Genomic DNA, 20,554 nt, shown 5'->3' with positions numbered 1-20,554 from the left:
AACGTAGTCCATTTTATAAAGAGATCTAAGAAAGGAAAGGTCCGTTTGGAATAATAGGAATGCGCTTATTTTATGTGAGTTGCGTGGGGACACACAGATCCGCACTACATGTGAAGCCCTAATGTCTTCTCGGGAGGTGTCCTCCCTTGTCATGAAAGTATTTGTCATCCCAGCACAGAATTTAAGTCATTTGTTTGCATCACATGTTGACTAGCTGTGATTTTATTGCTGCCATTAAACATTATGAACAGGAAGACATCAGCGAAAGAATTAACAAATTCTTTTATCGGATGTTGACACTGACAAAAATCGCTAAGTCTACACAAGGGAAAGCAGTTAGGATATTGTTTCTATTTGAAAGACACTGAAGTGGTTCTCTTTAGAATACTTTTCTTATGGACTCCTATTTGCCAAGGAAGAGAAGTTATACAAGATGCGGTGTTCTGTGTTTTAATCTCTATTATGTAACATTCTTTGGAGGACGGTCGATACAAGATTATGGTGCCCCATTACTTTGTTATTCTCCTAGGTTTAGGAGAATTAAAAATTATCTTCTTCCTAGAAGTGAGAGTGAAGCCATTATTCTCCTTCGTAATATTTGACGGTAGCTCATTTTTGGCTTAGTTTAGTTTATCATTTAACATTAGTTCAAATTAGCAAAGAATTGTCCCTTGCTTAAATTATTTTTTCTGATAATAAAGCACCTGGGTGGCTCCGTCGGTTAAGTGTCCTACTCTTGATATTGACTCGGGTCATAATCTCAGGGTTGTGAGATCGAGCCCCACGTTGGGCTCCACGCTGTGCTTGGAACCTGCTTAAGATTCTCTCTCTGACTCTCCCACCCCCACGCCCCACTGCTGCTCATGCGCTCTCTCTCTCTCTCAAAAAAAAAAAAAAAAATTAAAATTAAAAAAAATTTTCTGGTAATGATTTAAATGGTCCTTCAGAAATCCTAAATTCTTTGGAAATCCAGCTCTAATAGGAAGATAAAACACAAATCCACATTCCATACAATAATACAAAAGATGAGCAACTCAAATTCTTAAATTGTTCCAGAAGTGATTCACAGTCTCAGCTTATAGATCGTTAATATTCGCAGGCATCATTTCTTCCCATGACGTCCGCGCTGTGTACTGTCTCAGCTGATCACAGGTGGCATATGGGAGACAGCAGCTGATGTGAAAGGAAGCACATCAACTTGGTCATCATGAGTTAGATTTGGAAAGTTGGGAAAACGTCCTCGCGAGTTGTGGCTGTAACTGGTCAGTCAGAGCTCCTACCAGTATGAAAATTACTGGTATTGGGTGAACTAATAGATGTGCTCTTTGCATGAGCTATTTCTTTTATTGACTATTCATCATTTACATAAACGGAGCTTGGGAGTAAGGAGGTGCAAGATCGTCCTCGCTCCGTTATCTTCGAATCTTGAGAAATGACATACTATGAACAGAAAATACAAATGTCTAAATGAGGATTTACATCATTTTGTTCCCAGGCTTGTCTTTTCAGCGTGCTATGGATCTATCCTGTGGTTCCACCGAAGGGACGGTTTCGGGAATTACTACAGTAGCCCCCAACTCCTTGCATGGGCCTTTCTTACAGTGATCTAAATATCACGCTGCCACTGCTGAACTACGGATACTTAGGGGCCAAGTCCTTCAAAATGCTTTGATTTCAAAGCTAAATAGAAGCCCCTATGAGTGAATTGCATGAATTTAGTGTAAATTCTATCTTAGTATGAAAACGTTGGTTCGATGGTACGCCCACATTTCCTAATCTGATTACCAATGCCTTATTATTTATCCCCTTTTATTCAGTCAGAACCGTAACAGTCTCTGTCATTTTGGTGTTTCCTACAGGCAGTGGAGTGGGAGTGTGATGAAGCCACCAAGAAGGCCTGTTACAGTAAGGGCAAGTCCGAGGTAAGAGCATGCTGAAATTTGAAGGACTTCACGTGAAGCATTTTAATATGAAGGCTATTCCTGACAATGGTGCCTTGCAACTTGGAAAAAAAAAAAAAAGCGAGATTCAAAATATACATCGGGCGTCTGGGTGGCTCAGTCGGTTAAGCGTCTGCCTTTGGCTCCGGTCGTGATCCCAGGGTACTGGGATTGAGTCCCGAATCGGGCTCCTTGCTCAGCGGGGCGTCTGCTTCTCCCTCTACCCCTCCCCCTTGCTCATGATCTCTCTCTCACATGCTCTCTCTCTCTCTCTCTCTCTGAAATAAAATCTTTAAAAAACAAAAAACAGAAACAAAATATATGTTCAGTAGATTCTCCAGGTTTTACCATTAAATCAAGATTAACCACAGTTTCTAAAAAAGGATTCAGACTAGAAGAGCAGGTCTGATTTGCACCATTAATCGTTAGGCTAAGATATGGAATCAGTTGGCTGTGATATTGTTTGGAAATATATAGGCCTAAATTTTAAAAATAACATTTTAATTTCCCCCAATTATATCTTAGAGCTAATTCCATAAAGTGACTATGTGATAAATAAAATTATTATATCAAAAATGATGAGATTTCTTTATAATTCATCTTAACAGATCTATAAACTCCCCCTCCCTCCCTCTCTCTCCTCCACCCACCCCCTCTCTTTCCATATGAAAATCAGCTTCCCCAAGTTGCTAAAGAAAGCAGTTTCTAGTGAAGGTTGGAAATACATTTCTTGAGCAACTGTGCCCAGTGTCGACTTGTGTCCACACGGGTGGCTGGCTCAGGAAGAGCAGAATTCCCCCACCTGGGTAAATCTGGTTCTAAGAAAGTTATCCTGGACCACCTTGAGGAAATTCTTTTGCAGCTGATAGAGAGGCTCATTCTGTCTCGTTCTGAGAGCAATGGCCTTACTTCCTTGGAGCCTGGGCCTTTCCAATGTGAATCCCACTTTGGGTCACAGAAGAAAGCAGATCCACAAAGAACAGCAAGAAGGGCTCCCTGTGCAAATGTGAGCCCAGAGCCAGGAGTGTGGGGGAGAATCTAGCAAATGCAGTGAGTGAACACTGATAAAAGATCCTCATGCCGTCCGTTTGTGAATAAAAGATGTTACGTACTTTATTTTACCCAATTTCATTGACATGGAGGCTGGTCTCAGCAAACTTAGTCACTGGGTTTTCCAAAACTGAATAAAGAATCCGGAAGAACGAGAGGGGAAGGAAGAAAACGCAGTCTTAGCCAGGGAAGCACTTAGAGATGAAGAAAGGGGGAAAAAAGGCAGAAATTAAGGCAATTTACTGAGAGATCTTTAACCTCAGAGAATGCTTCCGAGATAAATCATCAGAGACACAAGAAGATGTAAAGATAGCACCAGGTTACAAAAAATCGGAATATTGTCTCTGAAAATGCCCCACAAAATAATAAGTAAGTAATGAATTCCTCTTACTGAGTTTGGATAAATTATGTGTAAAATCCTGAGAAGGGGCTTTTCTCTGTGGTTTGCATTCACGTCCCTGGAATGTTTGCGTGTCTTGATGTAGCAGATGTGTTTCTTCCTGCTCACGAGAGCACAGGGAGTTCTTCGAATAAGACCACCTTCTTGCAGTGTGGAGAGACAGACTCGCCTGGGGCAGTGAGGGGGAAGGTTGTTTTTCTTTCTACCGGCAGAAAGCATTGACTTTCTTTCCATGCTTCTAATGCCTTCCTCGTCATCCCCTTTGCCTGATGACCACGGTGCCTTCCAGGGTCTGTGGGCATGCTTCCTCCTCCCTTTTGGCTTTTCCTCTCCTTTTTCTTCTGGTATTTTTCTTTTCTTTTTTTTTTTCCCTCGTTCTTTGGCTCATCCCTGTTCCCTTCTTGGTCTGTGTGCAGCCAGTAAGCATGATTCCATTTTGGGCAACCCATCAACAAACTTTGTGGATGCCGACCTCAGTGCCTGTTTCTGAACATGGGTATAACCCGGACCTGTGGGGTGGCCATGCCTTCCTACCCTTTCAAGGGGCCCCATCTCAAATGTTGCCCCCACTTTCAACTTGCCTACACTACCTCCTCCCTCCCCCAGTTATCACCCAGGGACTTCTGTCTTTCTCTGCAGGGATTCCTGCCCCTGCTGCACCCCCACATTGCACCAGTTACCAACAGCCAGCTGTATTTTCCCTGTCATGCTGCATTTTCATTATGCAACCCATGCCCTTGAGCTGGGAGCTGGGCCTGACGGTGTCCTCTTGAGCCCAGGACACAGCCAAAGCTGGATGTGTAACTCCACTCTCCTGACAGGTGACCAAACACGTGAAACCCACACCTGCGTAGTGAACATCATTAATCCAGGGTTTCTCGCCCTCCCCACTCTTGACGTTTGGGATCCAGTGACTCTTCGTTGTGGGGTCTCTGTCCTATTCATTGGGGATGTTTAGCAATGTCCCCAGGTCCCCAATAGATGCTAGCAGTCCCTCTCACCCAGTTGTGACAGCCAAAAATACCCAAAAATGTCTCCAGACATTGCCAGATACTGACGTGGTAAAGAATCCCTACTGTGTTTCTCCAAATGGTGAAAAGATGGGCAAATCTTCCTCCGTCCATTTCACATTGTTCTCATGTTTCCTCTAGATCACATTCATTCGTTTCACAGACTTTTTCGAAAATAACTATTTCCTTCCCCTCTCTGGACATCAGTCTCCTGTGTTCCTTATGTATTTCAGGAAACATCTGGTTATGTAGGTAACCAACGCTTCTCCTGCTGATAGTGTCTGAGTCAGTAATTTTATACGATTTAGTGTGGTAGCCTTTTACTAGTAGATCATTACTGCTTGGAGTGAGTGATTGCTTCTGTTGAATCAAAACTGACCCATGTTTTGCCTTAAGCTGTGACCATTTGTTGTCTGGTGCTTAGAAATCAGGCAAGTGAAAATCAGAAACAAAGAGGAAAGACCATCCTTCTTTCCATTAGGTAACGTACATTTGGTTGGCAGAAGGGATCAGTCCTTACTACCCTCCGCTGAGTTTTCTGAGACACAGAAGGAAAATGAACAAAACAAACATGGTCAAATAAAATCAGACCTTCACATTCCACGTGTTTCTGGTTTTAATGGGTTAAAAAAAGTGGCAAATCTCAGTTGTTATAAATCGATTCAAACTGCATTTGTCGATGGAATTTTTTTCAGAAGAATATATTAATGTACACGAACATGAATTTCAAGCCAATACTCGAAGGGGAGATTGCGTGTTCTCGGAGTCGCATTAAGTATATTGATAGACCCGTCTACACTTTTGGACAACCTGTGCTCGGTTGAAATGGAATTCGGTTTTGTAGCAGCGCCGTGTATGGTAGATGTGTGTGTGCACAAAATGATGGGATGGGTTTACAGAGGCATCAGCCCAAGCCATACTGCCTGGCGGTCCATGGGTGAGGAGCCCAACGGGACCTCCGGCGCTGCATCCTCCTTCTCTAGTTCTTTTTCTTACTTAGCATCTCTGTTACGTTCTCAAAGTGGCACCTGACTCAGTAGCCGTCAGGGGAGAGGCTTGAGCCCAGCCCCTGGGACACAGAAGAGAAGGAAACAAGGCCACTTCCTATGAAAGGGAGCAGCCAGGCCAAACACCACCTGCCCAAGGGCCAGTCCCTGAATTCACAATTCAGACAACCCAGATTTCTCCATTCTGGCAGTTCAAGGGGCCAAATCAGAAAACATTTTCACAGAGTCATCTTAACTGGGGGGGTCCCCTTATCCGTGGCTTTGCTTCTGGAAGTTTCCCTTACCCACGGTCAACCGAGGTCCAGAGGCAGATGATTCTCCTTCTGATGTCGCGTCAGAAGGTCAGTAGCGGCCCCATGCTGCATCACAGCACCTGTGTCATTCATCTTACGTCACCCCATCACGTAGGCATCTCATCTCATGTCATCACTCACAGAAGGGTGAGTGCGGTAAGTAAGACATTTTGCGGGAGACAGCACATTCACAAAATTTTTACTACAGTGTATTATTAGAATTGTTCCATTTTATTATTTGTTGTTGTAATCTCACCCTGTGCCTAATTTTCAAAATAAACTTTATCATGGATACGGTACGTATAGGAAAAATCATAGTATATATAGGGCTTGGTACTGTCCATCGTTTCAGGCATCCCCTGGGGGTCTTAGAAGGTATCCTCATAGATAAGCGGGGGTGGCTGTAACATCTGTTTGTGGAGTGAAATTCAGGCTTTTCTTAGTAGCCATGAGTTTAGAAAAGAGAATTCAGCGATTTTATATTTTTTATTTGTACCATAGTCTTAGGACGACTTACACAGAATTACAAAGTTTTCCTTCTCCCTGGAATCAAAAGAATAATGCAGAATGTGACATCTCAAAAATGAAAACAATGCCAGTCATTTTGACTGAACTCATGTTTTTCTGTCCCCTAAGAACGGTGGTCTGTGCTGTCCCACATAATGCTGGGTGTGCAGAGCCAGGAATGCCGGGCGCGGCCGAGGGGGCGAGCCTGCGGGTGGTGCGCCCTGGGCCCACTCGCGGCTCTGATGGAAACATTCCTCAGCCGCCTGCGACAGGGGTGAAGATAGATGGCACGTTTACTCCTATTTCCCTGGAATTGCTGGGACCGACACAGGCACCGTTTCACGTGCAGTCCATTAAACTGACAGTTCAGGGATCAGGTCAAGAAAATGTCACGAGATCTTTGATTTGGGCCCATTTAGAAGAAAAAGGAGGTGCGGAGAATGCCAATTCCTTGCGAGGTTGGAGTTCTGCTGAATTTATAAAATTTTCAGCTCATTTTGGGGAAAGAGGGTGACTTTGCCTACGAATGACCCAAACATTTCCTGCGTTAAACGGGGAAGAAACATCTGTTTTTATGTATTTTAAAACTTTTATAATAAAATCTGTCGTATTTAGTTCTTTTCGAAATACCATTACAGAAACCCACTTCAGGAATTATTTAAATGTCTTTTAAACAAATATTATTTTAAACACAAATGGCCGATTCTCCTGCGCGCGAACCGGAGTCCCTTGTCTGTTTGGGGTCATTGTGTCTGAGCCGCAGCCGTGCCCGCCGTGCCCTTTGGGAAACACACCCACTCTCAAGGGGGTGAAGGAGCTGCTTTGTGTGCCTGTTAGAGCTCTTGCTTCTCAGACCTTTCTTGCTCATGATCTCATTTTGGTACTTTTGAGACCAAGTTCCTAGAATTATTTTGCTCTTTAGTGGGAGAGTTTTGATTGGAATCCAGGGCTCTGTGTATTGTTCTGCCTGTGGTTCTCCTGGACTCCTGCTTGCCATGTTGTCCAGCTGGGCGAGGAGAGCGGCAAACTCCAGATGGTGGGGGGGAGCCACCATGACTCCATGCTTCCTGGGAACCTGGTGGCATGCGGCTGGGGGGTGGGGGGACCTGGACATGTTCACCGGAAGTGCCAGCATTTGGAATTCTTGAGTTAATGCATGTAGCACCCTGCAGACCTGAATGTATTCTCTATGATTACTGCAAAAGTTGAGGGTTCTTTAGATGGAACACTAACAGCCTGTGGCGATTCTGTGCAGGAAGTTTCAGTTTTTTTAAACTGTGGCGTCCCCAACAAGTTTTCCATGGAGTTCGGTTGAAAATCGTCACATTATGGAAATATATGCATAGTAAATACACTTTTATTTATCAAGGCACTATGTATTACATAGCATACAATAGATATGTTAATATACGTTCATATACATATGTATTTATATCTACATATTTTTGTAGATATGTACATGTATATATTTAGATATGACTATGACTATAAAAGCATGTCTATATATTTAAACTTATGTAATCTGGGGGCTCTTGGGTGGCTCAGTCGGTTGAGCATCCGACTCTTGATTTTGGGCTCAGGTCATGATCTTGGGGTCATGGGATCGAGTCTTGTGTCTGGCTCCCAGGCTCAGGGTGGAGTCTGCTTGAGATTCTCTCTCTCCCTCTGCCTCTCTTCCTTCCCCCACTCATGCTGTTGCTCTCTCTCTCTTTCAAAGTAAATAAATAAAATATTAAAAAAGAGAAACTTCTATAATCGGTATGCACATATATGCATATGTAATACACGTGTCTCTTACGCACACATATGCCTCATATGTATAGATGCTATATAGAGACACATTTACATCTGACTGGGTGATGCAGTGTCTCAGGATTCGCCTGGTAATCCTGACTTTCGCTAAGCACGCAGTCACCACGAGAGCACATGCAGTTACTGTAAATCGCTCTTCCATACTCTGGGTGCTCACAGAGGGATGCATCATCGAGGGAGACACGCTGCTTTCCGGTGGGAGCGCTTTCTACTCTACAGTCTTTCTTCAAGCAGAACATACCCGTTTGGGGGAAGAAATGATGAAATGCTATAAGGGAAAAACCAGTGAATTCATTAAGAAAAAGGTCCTTAAAAACATGTGTTTTCTGTCCTGGGGTCAGAGCCATGTGTCCTTGAGACCAGGTGGGCCTCTGTCTGGAAGCTCTTCTAGTGACTCAGCAACTCTGCAACCCAGCTATCAATTCAAGTAAGAAGTGCTTCGAAGTCAAGGGCGGGTGTCTGACCCGCCTGTGGGATCGCAGGCACACATGGGTTGTTTTAATGTTCAAGTGATATTATCAGAATGTAGATAGATGAGTCCCGTTATCAACAACAGAAGCCGTGCGATGGCACACTGCTGGCTGCCTTGGAAATGAGCACTGTGACGTCTTGGAAAACCAGAATTCATTAAATTCCCTTAAACCACTTTCAAGATACAGAAATGGGATAAAAGAAAAAAAATTCTGAGATGAGAAAAGGAAACTCAAAGATATTTAGATCAGTTGATTTATAAGACAAACCTATACCAGAATCTCCTAAAGGGACTTCGGCGGCATGCTGTACTTTAAAACAAGCGATCTCACTCAGTCCTTCCAGCACGTTTAGATAACCCGTGAAACAGCCGCGTTTGTAGCCGTGATGGATAACACGATCCACCAGGAGATTTTCCACAGGAGAATCTGGGTCTCAGGCTCATCACCAGCAGGAGACTGATGATTACAGAGTCGGGCCCTCGGGCCATTTCATTTCATTCTTAATTTTGACTCTCTGATTTCTACATTTATCTGCTGCTCAAAAGCTAAGTACCTCTACTTTCTTCTATCCAATACCGTCTACATTCTGTTTTGTCTGAACTTTTCCCAATTTCTCTTGAAAAACATTATTTTAGATGCATTTATTTGTTTAGGATTCACATCCAGCCTGCTTCTAGAATCAGTTGAAGCAGTCTGTGTATTAAACATGAGGGAACTTTTAAGGGAGTGAGAACGGGAAAGCTCTCAGATGAGCTGAGCCAGACTTTGGGCAAAGGAGTTTAGTTCTTGACAGTTAAGAAGAAAACACAGAAGTATACCCACCTCCGAAGGTTCCTCTTACAGGACACAAGGAGGGAGCGTGCCTTGTCCTGGTCTCATTGGTGATAACGCAAGCCTCCTCCTCTTCTCCTCCCCCAGTGCATCCCAGCACGCATACTGGACTCACCTAGAACATGACTCTGGTCAGGTCCCAAATGTTGCAAGCAACTCTGGCGTCCACAGGGCTGGATCTGTCCTCTGTCCTTGAAAAGAAGACTGCACGGGCCTCCTTGTCTGATCGTCCTGGTCCCTGACCTCTTCCTCCATCCTCCCCTACCGACTCCCCGAGCTGGGGAAGCTGATCGGAGGTCCATGGGCACGCGATCCATCTCAGATGGTAGCATGCTGAGTGTGTTCTCACGTGGTCCTGGTTACTTTGTTACAATTCTCTGTTCCAATTGAAATAACAGTGTGTCCTCCCTTGTTTACTTTTTTCCAAGTTTAAAAAAAAATAAAATACGAGTTGGGTTTGTCCTGCCCAGGTACACTTCTGCACCCTGGGGCTCACATCCCTAACCATCCTTCCAGTTCTTCATCAAGTTTGTGATGGGCCTTTGTGTGTCTTTCTTTTGGCAGATAAAGATAAACCTCATTTTGTTATCTTGATTGTTTCCCTTACCATAACTGATGAGAGGCACTTGCTTTCTCTCCCCCGGGTCCATAGACATCATCTTTCAGTTGGGATCTTGGAATACCTTATCCTTACTGTGTTCATGGATATAGGATTGCTTCTAGCATGCTTCTACCTTGTTTCAGACTCTTGCTTTAAAACGACAGCAAAAAAGTTCTTTTACCTCCTGACCTCCCCTTGAAAGTATTCTAAAAGTACAAGAGAAAATAAGCAAAATCCCTACCTCTCTCCACTGCTTGTCATTTCCCATCTCCTATTGATTATAGCGTCCTTTCTGTGTCTGTTTTATGTGTTAAGGCATTAAGCCCTCTCAGCCCTGTGTCCTCCAAGACATCTTTTTGGAGTCTCCCTCAGACATGCTTAGTCTTCGGATTTTCATCCTTGCCTTTATCCGGTCTTTGCAGACCCCTGTGTCCCTGTGCTCCCTGACATGGCCGGGCCACCTCGCCCCTCCTCTGTGTCCTCCCTGTGCCCCCTGAGCCTGGGAAGGGGTAACCATGAGGCTCTTTGAAGTCTTGTTTTGTTCTTTCTCTTTTGAACTCTGTGCCCTTTCCCTAGTCATAAAAACAAAACAGAGCAGAACAAAACCAGCCTCCTCCCCATCTGCTGTACCTTTCTCAGCTACCTGGTACACTGCCTCCTGTTGACATTCATTTCTCCATCTTCTCCTACTGAACTTAGAGCCTCATTCCTTTTGTTGTTGTTTTTCTCAACGTGTGTTCCGAATAGCAGCCCTTGATAATTTGTTAGGATTCTTGCTAGTTATGGTATTGGGAGAATTATCTATCCCTGACATTTTGCTTCATATTTAGAAAGCAGATCCCCAGACTTAGCTCTTTTCATCATCCTCACGGCCAGGCCAGCAAGCAGACTGAGTTACGGCAAATCGGCACTGCGTGGAGATCGGGGCTCCGTTTGATTGAAGGGAGCATTGCCGCGCCGTCAAATGCAGAGCTGCTTACCCAGGGCAGCGTGCGATTCGGACCGTCATGGATCATGTGACACTGCCTCTGTCCACTTGGTTGGCTCCTTACCATGTCCTGTTGGTTCACTGTGTTCTGGCTGTGCCCTTCCACAACCCCCCCAGCCGGTCCAGGAACTAAAGGACAAGGGACCCAGTTAAGGACGTGGTCTCCTTGTCGGTCTCCTTAACTGGGATCTTCCTGCTCAAGTTCAGCGTCTACACTGAGTGGTCCTTCAACATTGGATCAGGTCAGACTTCATGCAATGACAACAAATAACGGGTCCCTTCACATTCAAAGTCAAATTCAAATTCACTAGGCACAGTGGGCTCCTGTCTGACTGCATACTGTATGTGTGACCTCTTCCATACACAGCGAAAGCACCTCAGTCTCCAGCCACGGCAACTCGGCACAGTCCACTCCCCCCACTTGGGATGTCTTTTCCCTTTTTAGGTCATTAAATCCTGTAAGTGTCAGATGGCACTTCTTTTGGGAAGCTTCACTAAATTCTATCCTCCCTTTATTTTTTTTTAAGATTTTATTTATATATTTGACACAGAGAGAGAGCAGCAGAGGCAGAGGGAGAAGGACTCCCTGCTGAGCAGGGAGCCCTATGCGGAACTCAATCCCAGGACCCCAGGATCATGAACTGAGGCAAAGGCAGACACTTAACTGACTGAGCCACCTAGGAGCCCTCTATCCTTTCTTTAAAACATACATTAGATATCACTTCCTGGGAAGCCTTCCTCCATCTCTTCCCTTCCCCTTCCTTCTGAAGGTAGTAATATTCTCTTCTCTGGACAGCTCAATAGTAGTTGTTATGACCCTGTATTTTCATTTTCCGCTGAGTGCTTAGATTGTGACCTCTAGCACAATGTCTACCAAAGAATCTCTCATCAGTAGATGCTTGCTGAATGAATGAAGAGCTTTCTAGCTCAGAAGTCCATGCACTATGATGACAGTGTCCCAGATTCTCTCTGCATGCTTTGCAAGCACAAAACATACTCAACTCTGGGTCGTCACTCAGCATGGGGTTTCATCCCACATGTTCTGGACACCCTTTCCTTATTAGTTATATTTTTACTTCTCCATCAACAATCAAAATGTTTATAGATTCTCACTGTGTATGGAATAGCAGTTTGAAAACTCTATGTAGAACTTATTCTAATTTGTATACAGAGCTTCACATGTGACCCTTGCATTTATGGAAGCTTTTGTAACATCTTTTTTCAACGTTCCAGAGAAGTTTTCTAAGATACCTTTTCATGAGGGGCATCCAGTAGTTTCCTTTCATTTATTCTCATAATACATATCCAAGGCGATTTCGGGTTTGCACTGTTAACAGATACTATTCAAAATGAAACCACATTCATCAAAAAAAGATAAATGCTTTGAGATTTTAACTGAATGTGTATATTTATCTTCATAAATATCTTCTACTGAACAAGTGTGTGGATAGAGAAAGTCAGAATATTTAACAGTTTTATTGCTATTGAGAGGGTCAATATCTAAGAGGTTTTTTGTTTTTGTTCTTAGTGGTCAATTACCATATAATTTATTAGCCAGTCAAAATATATTTACATTCGCCATTCCTCTTATGTTCAGGCCTGTTAACACGTCTTGTGTGTGTGTGGTTTTTTTTTTTCCCCAGGAGGAATGTCAAAACTACATCCGGGTACTTTTGGTGGGTGGCGACCGGTTATTTACCTGTGGGACCAATGCTTTTACACCTGTTTGCACCAACCGCACGGTAAGTCTTCATCTTGAGCCTCGACAGAATTTAATACCAGGAAAACCCAAACATTCTGTTAAAGCTATACTTTTACATGTATTTCTCTTCTCCAAGGAGCTGTTTTTTAAATCAAAGAAAAAATCTTTTTTTTCAAATTGAATAAATATTTGATGCATTGATTTATTACTAATCACACTGCCTGGGATATAAAGAGCTGGAAGTGACTCTGGTTTGTTTAATTAAATTTCAATATGTGTCTAAACTGTTTCTACCAGCTTTTCCCCACCAGTGATCCTAAACACTAATCCTCAACGTACTCTTCATTTATCCTGGTTTACTTTAGAGATCCTGAGAAGTGTAAATGGCCTTAAAATCGTAGTCCAAATAATGAAAATATAATTGACCAATTGGATAAGAGCAATGTCAAAAAAATGAAAGCAAACCAACATATGAAGGCCAAGCCCTGGGCAAAGCGAAGTTCCAACCTGTCCTCTTTCTTCTTTTAACCTGTCCTTATTGGCGGAAGACTTTTCGGTGCCCGATTCTTACACCCCTAGGTCCGCGGGGTCGTCAGAGCGCATGTGCAGTCTTCCTAATTCGAGATAGGAGTTTGATGTCCCGCAGGGAACATGATGAAGAAATACTGTTATGTTAATTTCCTGGTTATGTAACTTCTCTCAAAGCCTGACTTTATCATCTGCAATATTTTCAAACTAGCATTCCTTTATTGGAAAGACAGGGAGGACAAGGAGGGGGGATGAGAAGTGTTGCCCACAGAGAGAGCCCTCGGTGTCACGCCCTGTCCTCAGTGCTTCACACCCACTCGGGTAGCGGTTATCTACCCCAGGTCGTGGTTATCCTTTGGGTTCCTGTTGTAGTAAAACAAGAGTTTGAGGTATAAAGAATTTAAGTAACTTCCCCGGAGCTAAACCTCTGAGGGCAGAGCGAGCAGTGTGTCTGGATCCCTCATCCAGCGCTTCTGCTCTGCTACCATCCAGGTCAGGATGAAGAAACCAGTGGAGCTTTTCTCGTTCAAGGATCGATTGGGAATCCAGCATCCGAGAAGCTGGGTTCACACCAGGTGCTTGCAAGACCCCGAGTTTTCTGTCTGAAAACTGACCAAGTCTTGGAAATTTGGGCTACGCAGTCCGAAATAGCACGCATCCTTATCTGTGAGCACAGTTTGGGGCTATTCATTGCATTTTAATTCACTTGTAGTGATAAAATCGCACATCATCTATATTGTGGTTTGTGTTTCTCTAAATATTGAAGTTTTCTTTATTGAAGTGGAAGGATCTGCAGTGCCCATGCATTGTAAATGGGACCCATGTATAATCTTCTTATTTTGTTCTTCGTGAGACTTTAATGGTGTGAGGTCCAGCAACTCTGAAGGGGGATGAGGGAGCTGATTGGTGGATCCTCCATCCAAGTCCACCGCAGGGCGTTTTCATCAGTCAGAGTGCACACATCTGTCGTGGCTGATCCTGAGCCCCAGAGACTTTATTGCACATGAGTCACTGGCGGTTGGGGCCGCAGAATCCATTCACACTATTCAAGGGCTTTCATGGGGGATAATCGGTTTCGTCTCTCTTGTCCTCCCCCACAGTTGAATAACCTGACCGAGATCCACGATCAGATCAGTGGCATGGCCCGCTGCCCCTACAGCCCCCAGCACAATTCCACGGCTCTTCTCACGCCCGGCGGGGAGCTGTATGCCGCCACAGCCATGGACTTTCCGGGACGGGATCCCGCCATTTACCGGAGTCTGGGCATCTTGCCTCCTCTCCGCACGGCGCAGTACAACTCCAAGTGGCTCAATGGTGAGTCTTCCGGTCGCTGCCGGGGCCCCACCTCGTTTGTCTGTAATGCGTGGTTACTCGTGCTCAACAGCACACTGTCGCACTTCCCAAGAAAAACTATTTCTAAAGAAATCAAAATGTCGCCTGTTTTGTGTGTCTGTGTGGAAGGGCATCTGTGTGGGGCTCTTTCGGAGTAGAAGGGAAGAGACCACAATAACGGGGCTAATGTTGGTATGACCGTTCATGCAACTTCAGCTGTTTTTTACGCTGTTGTTTAAGTTCAGGAAATCTGATGTCCTTTCAGAGATATCTGGACGTGCATGTGCATTCTTTCTTCCCTTCTCATTATATATCTAAAAGCAGGAAATTACTAGCATCTCATGAAATTTTCAGACACTGGGTAACAGAATGTGTTTGGCCACAGGTAGCTCCAAAGAGCTTGATCGATTTAAAAAAGTGTAAGTCATGTACCCGGAGCATTGGGGTGGGCGTCTTCGGAGTTACGTCCTTCGATGGTGGGAGCGTCCATGAGCTCTGTCACTGGTCTCTCTGCGACCCACATTCTGGCAGTGTGGTCCTCAGACTGGCCCTTCCGGGGGTACAGGTATGACAATATCCAGCAGCAGAAGAAGCCAGATTCCTGTGTCTTTTTTTTTTTTTTTAAGAAACCCAAAAGCCCCAGAAGACTTCCTTTCAGTCTTGGGCTAGAAATTGGTCATGTGCTCACTAAGCAGTCAGAAGGTGGTGCCAACCGCCTGAATAGAGGTTGGCTTTGTACAATGTCCTGAGTGAGATGTGCCAGCTGAAATCGAGCCCTCTGTCTACGTGTATGTTCATGTGAGGATGTGCGCACACACGCATGCGCGCACACACGCACAAGCACGCGCACACACATACACAACGTTATGGATAGATATGTGGGTCACATGTCGTCCCTTCATTTGATATCTTGCACAACGATGAAATCTTGAAATTGCCCTTATAATATTTATTATTTCGAGCTTTCAAGTTCTACAAAGATTTACTGGCCTTTTGTCAAGTACAAGCTAATTATGTCGACGAGAATTTCTCAACCTCAGCACTATTGACATTTTGGAAAAGATAATTCTTTGATGTGTGTGTGGTGTGGGGCTGTCCTGGTTATCATAGGATGGTTAGCAGCAGTATTTCTAGCCTATCTATACTCACTAGATGCAATAGCACCCCCCCCACCTAGTTGTGACAATAAAAAAATTTCCAGACGTTTCCAAATGTCTCCTGGGGGAGAAAATGCCTCTGGTTGAGAATGACTGGCTTAGGCTCATTATATATGCATATTTATTTGTGTATGTATATATAAACACAGCACAAACATTTCTCCAAATAATATAGTCAAACCAGCCACCAGGTTGCCTTTAAAAGACTCCCTTGTAATCATTCTTTCTGATGGCTGAGTAATATTCCATTGTATATATGGACCATAGCTTCTTAATCCAGTCATCTGTTGAAGGGCATCTCGGCTCCTTCCAGAATTTAGCTATTGTGGACATTGCTCCTATGAACACTGGGGTGCATATGGCCCTTCTGTTCACTACATATGTATCTTTGGGGTAAATACCCAGTAGCACAGTTGCTGGATCATAGGGTAGCTCAATTTTTAACTTTTTAAGGGACCTCCACACTGTTTTCCAGAGTGGCTGTACCAACTTGCATTCCCACCAACAGTGTAAGAGGGTTCCCCTTTCTCCACATCCTCTCCAACATTTGTTGTTTCCTGCCTTGTCAATTTTTGCCATTCTAACTGACGTAAGGTGGTATCTCAAGGTGGTTTTGATTTGAATTTCCCTGAAGGCTAATGATTTTGAACATTTTTTCATGTGTCTGTTAGCCATTTGTATGTGTTCATTGGAAAAGTGTCTGTTCCTATCTTCTGCCCATTTTTTGATTTGATTATTTGTTTCTCATGTATTGGATGGGACTGAAGGAGATTATGCTAAGTGAAATAAGTCAAGCAGAGAAAGACAATTATCATATGGTTTCACTCATTTATGGAACATAAGAAAAAGCAGGGAGATCGGTAGGAGAAGGAAGGGAAGAATGAAGGGGGGGTAAACAGAAGGGGGCATGAACCATGAGAGACTATGGACTCTGGGAAACAAACTGAGGGCTTCAGAAGGGAGGGGGGTGGGGGATTGGGATAGGCAGGTGATGGGTAGTAAGGAGGGCACGTATTGCATGGAGCACTGGGTGTTATACACAAATAATGAATCATGGAACATTACATCAAAAACTAAGGATGTACTGTATGATGATTAACATAATAAAAATTATTATTAAAAAATTAAAAAAAGACTCCCTTGTAGAGAAGAGAGTATCCTCATCAACTTTCTCCGGTAATTTAAGTGACTCTCTACCCTTCAAAAAGGCAACACGAATTGTTTTCCTAAACTGAAGCTGTAACTAGCTTTCTTCATTAACATTATTTCTGTTGAACTGGTTTCAGCCCCCTTCGGGCCCTGAAGCTTTCATCTGTTTAGCTTAAAGTTCTTCTTTCTGTTCATTTGTTGATTTTTTTCTGACCATGCAAAGTTTCCAGTTAAAAATCAAAATCATCTTCCTCCCCCAACCAAAGACCTTGTAATTAGAGTTTGTCCAAAGCAAAGTAAAAAGTAATTAGGAATACCATCTCTCTCTCTCTCTCTCTCTCTCTCTTTCTCTCTTTTTTCCCCCCAAAAGTGACCCTCTGAAGAATACCCTGGAAAAACAATTGAGGTCATAGCATGAGTTATAAACACTGACTGTTTCTTTGCACGTGACTCCGATACCCACTGGCTGATCAGATGGTTTGATTCCATTAACCTCTGGGTGGAAGCTTTCTGTCTGAGAGTCAGGGGATGTGAGAAGGGCGGTGGGAGAGCTAACCCTGCTTACCACAGTCACCATAGGCATGCTGGCTGTCCTTATTTGTTGAACATAACGGATAATGTTTTGGGTTCCTAAAATGTGCTGCGGTTTATAGATGATAGAATCCAACTGCAGAAACTGAAAATCAGCCCAAGGTAAACATGGTGGAGTCAGCACTCAGCCTGCCTTGTCATCTTCATTCCCGTGACACCGGATGGCCCTGCTGCCGTCAGCCCCACCTACCCTCACCCGCCCACAATGGAAGGCCCTCACTCCCAGGGCAGAGAGCAGAAAGTTCTTGAGTGTTGAGTGTTTCTTCCTTCTCCTGTGCCCTGTTGGGGCAGTGACTTCTACTGAGCCCCGAGATACCATTTCTACTCCTGGTTGGCCCTGGATTTTGGCTCTGATGGACCATCCAGGACAGATTCTGGGCTGTGACCCCACTTAGTTCTGCTTCTCCCCCGCTGCTGAGCCTGGAAGCAGGGGCCTCTATTCTTCCTGACCTCGTTGGGATTTCCACTTTGCATCCCATCTGCTCCGTGACCAGACGCCCTGGTCTCAGTTCCCCACTGTGTTCTGGAGTCATTTTCTTTCTTCACTTGAGGTTATTGCTGTATCTGTTATTCCTTCCCCTTTTTTGCCCTAGTCTCAGATTTCTTCCTTTCTAGCGATGACTGCCATCTTTCTATAAAAATGCACAGATGTCTTTCCCCTTCAATGAGACAAAAACAAATAAAGAAACCCAAACAAGCTGAAAACAAAGTTAGTTCTGCAATATCCAAAAAAGGGTCCTATTTCCTGTTGTGATTTTAGGAACCCATTCAATGAGGCACTTAGATTCTTCTCCAGAGTTTTCAGCTTATTGAGAATCAAGGCACGGAGTGAGCAAATGGAGAGCAGAGGTTTGGATTTACTCTTGAGAGAGCTGAGTGGGTGTGCTGGAAAACCCGGAGCTGGTGTGTTCAGTTAAGAATACTCAGCCTGTGACCTCTTGAGTGAGGAGACACGAGCCACCCCATGGGGTCGGCAGGCAGCTCCCCCCTCAGCATCCGAGGTCCCACATTGGGGAAATGGAAAGCCCGGGCCCTGCTGATTGAAAGTGTGGCTTCATGACACTCACTCACAGACGTGAACTCACGGGGTTCATTACTTACTCATCTCAGGCTGTCACTTAGCTAACAGCTGCTCACCTATGATCACAACCAGAACTCACTCCTTTGCTTTGAACATTTTTCGGGTTTTGCCAACAATTTTGTTTGACGAAAGAGAATTGTCTCAGCAGGAGAGGGGTCTGGAGGATAAGACCTTTTGACTATGGTCAGCACAATTTTTGTGTTCAGATCTGGTGTTTGTGATTAATTTGTGCATAGGACAATTTGCCTATACACAGGGGTGGCCCTTTCCATAATTCAATTAGTTACCTTATACAGGAAAAATTCAGTAGTCTTTGAAGATTATAGAAGAGGCCCCTTCCTTGCCTCTTCCAGCTCTGGAAGCCCCAGATATTCCTCGGCTTGTGGCAAATCACTATATTCTTTGCCTCTGTGTTCACGTGGCCTCCTCCTTGTGTATCTGTGTCCTCGCTTGGCCATTTTCACGTAAGAACACTGGTCATCCTGGATTAGGGGCCCGCCGTACTCCAGTATGACCTTATCTTAATTCAACCTGCCGTGACCCCATTTCAAATGAGGTGCCGTTTACAGGTATTGGGGGTTAGGACTTCAACATATCTTTTGGGGATGGTGGGATATAATTCAATCTGCAGTGGTGGGCTGATCAAGAAATGCTCAAGGGGCGCCTGGGTGGCGCAGTCGTTAAACGTCTGCCTTCGGCTCAGGGCGTGATCCCAGCGTTATGGGATCGAGCCCCATGTCAGGCTCCTCTGCTGGGAGCCTGCTTCTTCCTCTCCCACTCCCCCTGCTTGTGTTCCCTCTCTCGCTGGCTGTCTATCTCTGTCAAATAAATAAATAAAATCTTTTTTTTAAAAAAAAAAAGAAATGCTCAAATGTTGCCGCCCTACCCTGCAGCACCTTATTTCTGATGCCAGCCCCACTTTTTGTTCTGTGCTGTGTATGGGTCAATCCTCTGCTCACTCCTCAGCCTCCTTGTCTCAATGCTAGCGTCTCATTCTTAGCAGACAGTGCTGTCTCCTCTTTGCTGAAGGCTCAGCTGGGTTCCACCTGTTTACTCCTTGCGTTCTCCAGACCACTGGTGTGGACAGTGTTCACTTAAACTGCCACCCTGACCGCTGAGCATCCCTTCTCTGCCCAGTAATCTCTCGGGAAGGGGTGCCCCTCTCCTAGGCAACATGCTGAAGAGCATTTCATCTCGCTCATTCTGTGTCTGAACTCTTCCCTCAGAGGACCATAGCGAAGGCTTGCCAGAAGCAAGCACACGGACACCCAGTCTAAGGGAAGCACACAGAAACACAGGATGTTCTTCAGGGCATGTGGACAGAGCACAGCAAGCCGGGGCCCTTTGGCCACCCCAGCCTCTCGGGAATCTCCATGCTTCGGGGGTAATCTTCAGGCAAATGGTAGCATTGGCCTGTCCAGGCTCACATCCCGCCAGGACACAGGGAGCCCTGCGTAAGAACCTATCGAGGCTCAAATGTCCCCAGGGACGCAGCATAAACACCTGCTCTAGTTCCAGCACGCTGCCTCAAGCAAGCTAAGTCCCTTCTGTCTAATAGCAGAGTTGCAGGTAGTTTGTTACTACCCCCGACTCTGTGGCCGAACACCCATAACTGGGTGCCCAGCGGCACCGTTGCACCTACTGTTGCAGCAAGACGCAGGTGGTGGGACGTGCCATCGGCCGTCAGCGAGGGCTGGCTACTGACACTGTCGTCGGGTTTGCTCTTTTCTCTTCCCTGCCCCTGTGGACTGGCTCCACCCGTTCTCTCTGCCCTGACTCCTGCGATGTCCTTGTGTGCACTGGCGGCGTCCTTGGAGGGAAAGTGTGCAGGGACACGCCTTCCCCACCACGTTTCTGTGCACACGCTCTTCAGGCTATCCTCACTTACCTTGATTTTTTTTTTTTTCCTCTTCCCGAGTCCTGCCCCCCTGTCCCCCATAGCTCCAGTTAGAGTTCCAGTTTCCTGGACTCCATGGGTTCTCCCATCCCTTCTTTGCATAACGTATGAATGTGCTTATCCCACGATACCGGAGCTCTCAGCCATTCTCCTGCCTGAAACCCGCAGAGTCCCCATTCCACCTGCAGAGAAAGCCGAGGCCCTA

At 44.9% G+C, this 20,554-nt stretch overlaps 1 protein-coding gene across 5 annotated transcripts in view; it reads left to right on the top strand.

Annotated features, from left to right (window-relative positions):
- SEMA5A (semaphorin 5A) overlaps positions 1-20,554 on the top strand; it is a 477,069-nt gene that overhangs the window by 294,992 nt on the left and 161,523 nt on the right. For all 5 annotated transcript variants that reach the window (XM_057312155.1, XM_057312158.1, XM_057312156.1 and 2 more), the window contains 3 exons: positions 1,860-1,922; positions 12,556-12,654; positions 14,243-14,456. In XM_057312155.1, the coding sequence (XP_057168138.1) occupies positions 1,860-1,922; positions 12,556-12,654; positions 14,243-14,456 (376 nt within the window). The remainder of the gene's footprint in view (positions 1-1,859; positions 1,923-12,555; positions 12,655-14,242; positions 14,457-20,554) is intronic.

The sequence above is a fragment of the Ursus arctos genome, unplaced genomic scaffold, assembly GCF_023065955.2.
Source record: "Ursus arctos isolate Adak ecotype North America unplaced genomic scaffold, UrsArc2.0 scaffold_15, whole genome shotgun sequence".
In the NCBI taxonomy this organism is placed as follows: Eukaryota; Metazoa; Chordata; class Mammalia; order Carnivora; family Ursidae; genus Ursus; species Ursus arctos.
This window is presented reverse-complemented; position numbering and strand designations above follow the sequence as displayed.